Raw genomic sequence first — 7744 nt, 5'->3', positions numbered from 1 at the left:
AATGCGCATGCGCAATTGGAGGCCGTTTCTGCCTTTGCGCAGCAGTCATCGCCGCCATCTTCCAACCGAATACCCTATAAAACTACAAATCCCATAATCCCCGTTGGCCTCGCTTTTTTTTTTTTAGGTGGCAGCCGTAGCGCCTGATGTTTCAAGACGCACATCTTCCTTTTACTGACTTCTTTCTCTGCCCCAGACTGCCTTTTCCGTCCTCTTTTCGTGCCCTCATTCGCATTCTTCTTAGTATCCTTCATCCCCTTATTTTGTTATTTTATTTGAGATCTATCCTTAACCCCATTCTCGCCTCTTCCACCCTTTTCTCAGCCACAGGACCCGCACCCCAAGCGCTGTTGGCAAGGAAATCAAGCCACCAAACAAACACCCAGTGGAAAGGCTGTCCAGTAGCTTCCTCCCCATAGGCTAAGGCAGGGAGCCCCCAAAGCGGACCGAAATCTCTTCCTCGCCCACATTCGTTTTTATATAAGGCGGCTCGGAGCCGCAGCGTGTGCTCGGGAAAGCCTGTGTACGGAGTGGGGGGCGGGGGGGGCGGCGGTGCTGGGTGTACTGCTATTGGCAGCTGTAGTGGGCGTCGGATAGCTTGTCTCCGGGCTGGGGGGGCTCGTGCGCTGGCGTCGGGTGGTGGGCGGAGGCATTGGTGCGGGAGGTGGGTGTGGAGGCGGAGAGGGCGTGGTGTCCCCAGGTGATCGCGATCGGGGAGCGAGAGAACGACTCGGCTGTTTAGGGGGAAGAGGAAGTTAAGACAACATCGCCTGTTTTAGTGCTTTTTTTTTCTTTTTCCAGTTCAGCAGAGACTGTTTTCCAGGGGGGGATGAGTTAAAATGATCTATCGTGTTATACTGAGAACAGTTCGTAGGAAGACGGTCAGTATGCTCCGCTCCTTCCCCTCCTCTCCTTTTTAGGTGCACCCCTCCGCTCCCTCGGAAGCCTTTCTAAATAGGTGGGCACCGGGGCGGGGGGGGGGGGGGGCAACTGGGTCATGAATAATTCATACGGACCGCCCCGCCCATTAGCCACGGCCCTCCGAATCGTGCTGACGCATGTTGCGTGTTCCAAACCCTAGGAAGTAACGTAACAGTCCCCGCCCCTAGCACGGAGGGCGGGGCGTCATCTCCAGCACGTGCTGCATCTACCCGCGCAAGCCCAAAAGGGTGTGCGCAGGCGCTGCTCGCTAGGGGGAGGAAGGAGGCGGGGTGGGGAGGTTGCTGGGTTTAGAGCCGGGCGGAGACCGCTGAGACTCATTCCTCAGGAACAAGGGTCGGGTGTCAAGGAGACCTTTTCACACCAGCTCCCCGTCCCCCGCCTACGGTGGGTGGGATCGCGCGGCAGAGACAAAAGGATATCAGTAGGGACGGACATAGCTGCGAAGGGAAGTAGGGTGTCAGTTTGGGGTGGTGGGCTTCTGCGGGTGGGGGGCGGGCTGAGAAGGGCTGTATTTAAACTCCCGGAGCCGTTAAGTTGGTTCGTACTCCGATGCGCGCGCAATCAGGGTGGTGGCGGAGTGCGCATGCGTGATTCCAGGGAGAGAGGAACGCGCCCCAGCCGTGCGCGCTCGCGCCGGAGCGGTAGTGGTAGAGGAGAAAGGGGTCGGCGCACGCGCGGTTGAGTCCTCGAGTTGTTCGGGTCTCGCGGGCATCTTGTTTTGGTCTCGCGGGCGAGTGGGGCGAGCTTTCCGGGGAGGTGCTTGGGCGCGAGACCAGGGGAGACGAGCAGCACTGCGCGCGCACTCGGGGAAGGAGGCGGGGGGAAGGGAGCGTGGTCTAGGAAGGGGGGTTAAGCCCCCGGTGCCCCCCTGGTTGCCCTCGACTGGAACGGAATAAGGGGAGGAAATGATCGAGATGGCGGCGGAGAAGGAGCCGTTTCTGGTGCCGGCCCCACCGCCGCCGCTCAAAGATGAGTCGGGCGGAGGGGGCGGCCCCACGGTGCAACCGCACCGAGAGGCCGCCTCCGGGGAGCTCCGCGGCGGGACGCAGCGTGCGCCGGGCCCGCGCGCTCACTCGGCGGGATCCCCGGCCTCTATGGCCGGCAAGGAGAGCCCCGGGGCTGCATCCACCCCTCGAGGCGGTCAGTCGCAGCAGCAGCAACGAGGGGGCGGCCCCCAGGCGCAGTCACTCGGGGAGGCCTGCTTGTCGGATCCGCACGGGCGAGCCGCTCCCCCGGACGTGGGGGAGGAGCGACGGGGAGGAGGCGGAACAGAACTGGGCCCCCCTGCTCCTCCTCGACCCCGGAATGGCTATCAGCCCCACCGGCCCCCAGGGGGAGGTGGGGGCAAGAGGAGAAATAGCTGTCATGTAGGGGGAGGTGGTGGAGGCTTCAAACATCCGGCCTTCAAGAGACGCAGGCGGGTTAATTCGGACTGTGACTCTGTCTTACCCTCCAACTTCCTCCTCGGGGGCAATATCTTTGATCCCCTGAACCTGAATAGTCTCCTGGATGAGGAAGTGAGCCGTGCACTCAATGCGGAGACCCCTAAGTCATCCCCGCTTCCGGCCAAGGGGCGAGATCCAGTGGAGATCCTCATCCCCAAAGATATTACAGACCCTCTCAGTCTCAATACTTGCACTGATGAGGCCCAAGTTGTCCTTGCTTCGCCACTCAAGACTGGTCGGAAACGGCATAGACACCGGGGACAGCACCACCACCAGCAGCAGCAGGCAACGGGAGGGAATGATAGCCACTCCGCGCTGCCCACAGCCCCCCTCACTTCCTCACTCCACGGGGAGGGCACCACGCAGCAGCATGGGGGCCAGAACCGGGACGCCCCCCAACCCTATGAACTCAACACAGCCATCAACTGCAGGGATGAGGTCGTGTCTCCCCTTCCATCTGCCCTCCAGGGTCCCTCAGGCTCCCTTTCAGCCCCTCCAGCTGCCTCAGTTACCTCTGCACCCCCGTCTTCCTCCTCACGACATCGCAAACGACGCAGGACTTCCAGCAAGTCAGAGGCAGGAGCTCGGGGTGGAGGCCAGGGTTCCAAGGAAAAGGGCAGAGGGACTGGGGGAGGGCGCCACCACCTCCAGCCACTACCTGCCGCAACCTTCAAAAAGCAACAGTGCAAGTTCCAGTATGGGAATTATTGCAAGTACTATGGGTACCGCAATCCTTCCTGTGAGGATGGGCGCCTTCGGGTATTGAAGCCTGAGTGGTTTCGGGGTCGGGACGTCCTCGATCTGGGCTGCAATGTGGGCCACCTGACCCTGAGCATTGCCTGTAAGTGGGGCCCATCCCGCATGGTGGGCCTGGATATCGATGCCCAGCTCATCCACTCAGCCCGCCAGAACATCCGACACTACCTGTCTGAAGAACTGCGTCTGCCACCCCAGACTTCTGAGGGGAGCCCAGGAGCAGAGAGTGAGGAAGGGACCTCAGCCATCCGAAAAAGGAGCTACTTCCCAGCCTCGCTGACAGCCAGCCGTGGTCCCATCGCTGCACCCCAAGTGCCCTTGGATGGAGCCGACACAGCGGTCTTCCCCAACAACGTTGTCTTCGTCACGGTAAGAGGGTCCCCAGGCTCCTGGGAATAGGGGTCAGGCATGAAGATGAGAGTGAATGAGAACATGGCAGGGAGGGTTATGACCCAGAGGGTTCCTGTGCATGCACCCCTCCCTGGAGAAGCCAGGTGCTCAAGAGAATGGTCTGAATCTGCAATTGATTCCATTTTGGTGTATCTGCCCTCCTATAACCTGGAAAGGCAGGGGCTGTACCTGGAGTCCTTACTCATGACGAGCCCCAGGATAGGGGCAGGTTCCTTTTGCTCTGCTCCTGGGCAGTATTGTAATCTAGACCCATCCACTTTCCTTTGGGGGCTGCTGCTCATAATCACTGGGGGATGTGGTCCAGATGAAAACTTGTCCTCCGGCCTTCTGTAGGTGCCTGAAGGGATGGGTGTCCAACATTCAATGTCTTGGGATGGGGCGGAGGATTAGGGTAGTGGCTGGCTAATTATGTTCTGTCCGTTGATAGGGACCTCATTTGTGTCACACACAGAGTTGATTGTCAGTGGCCAGGAACCCAAGCGACTTCGCCTTAGATCATCACCACACTGACCCTAGATGGTGGGATGGGAAACCGTGCAGGAGAGTACCAAGTCTTAAGTATCTGTCCCCTGACTGCACATCAGTCCCCATAAAATGCTTCAGTTAGTCCACCTACAGGAAGAGTTGGCAGTGTGGGTTACACCCAGAAGAATGGACTTTGCAGAGGAGTGGTAATGAGCTAATCATCTAGAAGGTTTCCTGAGAGATGGAGGTCTTCATTTCTCTGGAAAAAATGAATAGGCCTGAAACTTTGACAGTTCCTCCTAGGGAAGGAACCCACAGGTCTCCCTTTCAACCTGAGTTGGGCCCCTTTGCAGAACATTGAATCTCTCAGCTTAAATGCCTGTGGGGATAAGTACTGGACAGGATCCTCGGAGAACCCCAGCATTCTTTCTCTGCAATTTGAACTTAGCTTTGACTGCCTTGTGGATAATTTGCTCAATTTAAGATTACTCAAGCTCCCTCTATGTTTGATTGGCTTACCACCAATACAGAGCAAGAAAATGAGACTCAAAGAGGGCACCATTTGGGAGTTGTTTTGAGGAGTGTCAGAAGCCTGGCCAAGGACTCAAGTGGGGCTGCACAGTGGGTTGAGAAGGGGCGGTGGTTCTTTTTCATCTCTCATCCTCACCCCCAATTCTCGCCCTCAGGGTAACTATGTGCTGGATCGAGACGAGCTGGTGGAGGCCCAGAAACCCGAGTATGATGTGGTGCTCTGCCTCAGCCTCACCAAGTGGGTGCATCTCAACTGGGGAGACGAGGGACTGAAGCGCATGTTTCGCCGGATTTATCGGCACCTACGTCCTGGGGGCATCCTAGTCCTGGAGCCCCAGCCTTGGTCTTCCTACGGCCGGAGAAAGACTCTCACAGTGAGTGCGGGTTTCTGTGGAAACTGGGGCAGTCCTTCCTTTAGCTGAGGCAAGGAAGGCCTCAAGGAAGCAGAGACTTTCTGATGAAGGTGAAAAGGGCCCCCAAGTGGGCCTACCTTCACTAGCCAAGAAGGCAGTAAGCTGAAGTGGTCCCTTACCTTTCTCCCTAGGAAAGAATCTACAAGAACTACTTTCGAATTCAGCTGAAGCCAGAGCAGTTCAGTTCCTACCTGACATCCCCAGAGGTGGGCTTCTCCAGCTATGAGCTCGTGGCCACACCCAACAACACCTCCAGAGGTAAGGCTGCCTTCTTTTATCTGGGGAGGAAGGGAGGCCAGTGCCGAAGCAAGGTGCAGACCGGTGTTGGGGTCTGTAGGCCCCGTCAGCCCCTACTGAGTGCACACTCTTCCCTCAGGTTTCCAGCGTCCTGTGTACCTGTTCCACAAGGCCCCCAGCCACTAAGTGGCCCCCTGAACAGAAAGTGTGAAGAAGCTGCCTGCTGCTCCAAAGGATCTAGGGGGAGAGGAAAGTATCTCAAGGTCTTTTCCTTTCTGGCTCCAAAAATAGTTTGCTCTCCTGGATCTGCAGAGAAAGCTTTTCCTGTGTTGCTGCCCTGGCCTCTTCCCTACACCTCTGGCACCTAAGCAGCAAGCCCAGCTGTGCTGGAACCATCATCTTCCTCTCCCCCAGCCCACTGGGCTGGATGGCATGGACTGTTTGCTGCCCTCTAATTTCCTAGGGCATGGGAGTTGGGGGGTATCAAGTTCTCTGGCCTCTTCCTCCTGTTCTCCCAAGGAGAGAGACTCTTTTCTCCTCGGCCCTTGTCCTGAGCTGCGTTTCAACAGACCACGGATAGATGGGCTGAAGATTAAGAGGGGGATGTTGGTGGGGAGGCATGCAGGTACTGTGAAAATCCTTCCCTCTGCTGTCCCCCACTGGGAGAGGTGGTTGGGTTCCGAATGTGAGAACAGCACAATAAACTTGATGTTTAGGGCAGCGGCCCCCACACCTGTGTTTGGCACACTGTAGTTTGAGGGGGCATAGATGGTGGCTCCTGGTAGAACCTGGGCTTCCGCTCTGCCCAAACTGTAGTCTTACGGAAGAGAACACTTTTTTCAGTGGTTGGGAAGATTGTTGAATGCCAGTGAACCCTCTCTACACTTGTGCTCGGTTGTGTCCCACTCTTTGCTACCCTCCAGACTGTAGCCTACCAGGCTCCTCTGTGCTTGAGATTTTTCAGGCAAGGCGACTGGAGTGGGTTGCCATTTACACTTAACTGTAGAGAGAACCCTAAGCCAGGAAAAGGGAGTATAATGTGAATTTTGAAGAACCCATCTACCTTCCCCCAAAAAAACCCACTGACAAAATTTGTTTTGTGGAAGCTTTGGGAACAGGCTGACTTTGGAAGAGTTAACCATGGAGTTGAAGTGGAACCAGAGGAAGGCAGTTCTAGGACCAGAGTCGGACACGACTTAGCAAGAACCTGCCTGCTCTGCTTCTCATCACTACCAAGTTTCTTTAAAAGGAGGCCAAAACGACTTTCTGACCGCTTCCAACCTGAGTCTTGACCGCATGTTAAGGCTCCCAAAAAGAGTCCCATTTATTAGCAAAACCACTTTATTCTGATAGTTTCAACACCAAAAAATACAAACTAGCAATCCAGGGAGCCCCCAGGTCTACGCTTCCCATCGCCTCAGTGTCCGATGCATAAGGAAGGTATCTTCTGAAGGGCGGGGCCGGAGTTGAAGCCGGAGTGGGGGCAGACCTTCCAGGGTCAGGTGTGGAGATTCATAAAATAATGTTTCCGGATCACACAATATGGTCATGTCTGGCCCTGGGCCAGGTGGCTCCTGTTGGAGCACAAACAAGGGGAGCTGAATCTCTGGCATTTGGGGGCCGGGAGGGGGGAGCGGTAGCGGAGACAGCCCAGGTGCCTCACCTTTGGAGGTGGGGCTCGGGCCTGCGGCGGCAGGAGAGCCAGTTTCTCCCTCAGCGCGGCGTTCAGAACCTGTTCCTCCGGCACCTGCAGACTCACCAGATCTCGGAAGAGCCGCCTGGAGCGCGGCACGTTCAGCCCTGAGACCGCAGGAGGGGCGGAGGTGAGCGGCGCCGCGCACCCCCGCTCCCGCGCCCGGCCGGCCGCCTGCCCCCCTCACCCTCGGTCACGCTCTCCTCCAGGCCGCAGCGGGTCTGGAACGACTTTCTCAGCTGTTCTTCCACGGCCTTCGCGGCATCGAACTGGCCCCCGGCTGCGGCCCTTGCGGCCTGCAGCTCAAGGCTCAGGGCCAGGCTACTCTGCTGCACCGGCGCCCCCAAGTCCTGCGGCGCCTCAGGCTTCTCGCTCGATGAGGCGGCGGCCGCCGGCGGCTCAGACCGGACTGGGGAAGGCGGCGCCAGGAGGAAGCGGACCTGGGAGCAGAGAACGGGGCGGTGAAGGGGTGAGCCGGGGGCTCGTCAGCGAGCTGGCGGCCAAGTTTTCCCCGAGCTCACCTGCCGCCCCTTGCGGGCCCCGCCCCGCCGGTCCGCCCGCCCCTTCCGCCGTCCAGGGCTGCAGTTGGGCCTTCCGCGTCCGGGACTCTCGGACCGCGGGCTCAGGCTCAGGCTCAGGTCCAGGCCGGGCTCCGGCACCGGGGCTCCGGGCTCGGGAGCGCGGGGTTCTGGGGGTGGGTCTGGGACCGCCACGGCCTCTCCCCCTCCCACCGACTCCAGCTGTGACTCGTCGTAGACCATCATCTTCCGGCGTCTGTAGGGGTGCGGAGTAAGGGTCACGGAACCGCCACCTCTTCTCCCCCGCCCTCTCAGACGCCGCTACCGGAAACC

General features: G+C 58.5%; 2 protein-coding genes across 2 annotated transcripts; one reads left to right on the top strand and one right to left on the bottom strand.

The window, feature by feature from the left end:
- The first annotated feature begins 1258 nt into the window (after positions 1 to 1258).
- On the top strand, positions 1259 to 5932 carry MEPCE (methylphosphate capping enzyme). The gene is made up of 4 exons (XM_004021019.4): positions 1259 to 3512; positions 4706 to 4924; positions 5095 to 5221; positions 5340 to 5932. Exons 1-4 carry the CDS (start codon positions 1848 to 1850, stop codon positions 5384 to 5386), a joined length of 2058 nt encoding a protein of 685 aa, XP_004021068.2. The 5' UTR covers positions 1259 to 1847; the 3' UTR covers positions 5387 to 5932.
- A 591-nt stretch (positions 5933 to 6523) lies between these two features.
- PPP1R35 (protein phosphatase 1 regulatory subunit 35) lies at positions 6524 to 7744 on the bottom strand. The gene is made up of 4 exons (XM_027962036.2): positions 7415 to 7744; positions 7081 to 7333; positions 6864 to 7000; positions 6524 to 6774 (listed from the first exon to the last, which is right to left on the bottom strand). Exons 1-4 carry the CDS (start codon positions 7655 to 7657, stop codon positions 6601 to 6603), a joined length of 807 nt encoding a protein of 268 aa, XP_027817837.1. The 5' UTR covers positions 7658 to 7744; the 3' UTR covers positions 6524 to 6600.

This window comes from Ovis aries, chromosome 24, assembly GCF_016772045.2.
Source record: "Ovis aries strain OAR_USU_Benz2616 breed Rambouillet chromosome 24, ARS-UI_Ramb_v3.0, whole genome shotgun sequence".
Taxonomy (NCBI): domain Eukaryota; kingdom Metazoa; phylum Chordata; class Mammalia; order Artiodactyla; family Bovidae; genus Ovis; species Ovis aries.
This window is presented reverse-complemented; position numbering and strand designations above follow the sequence as displayed.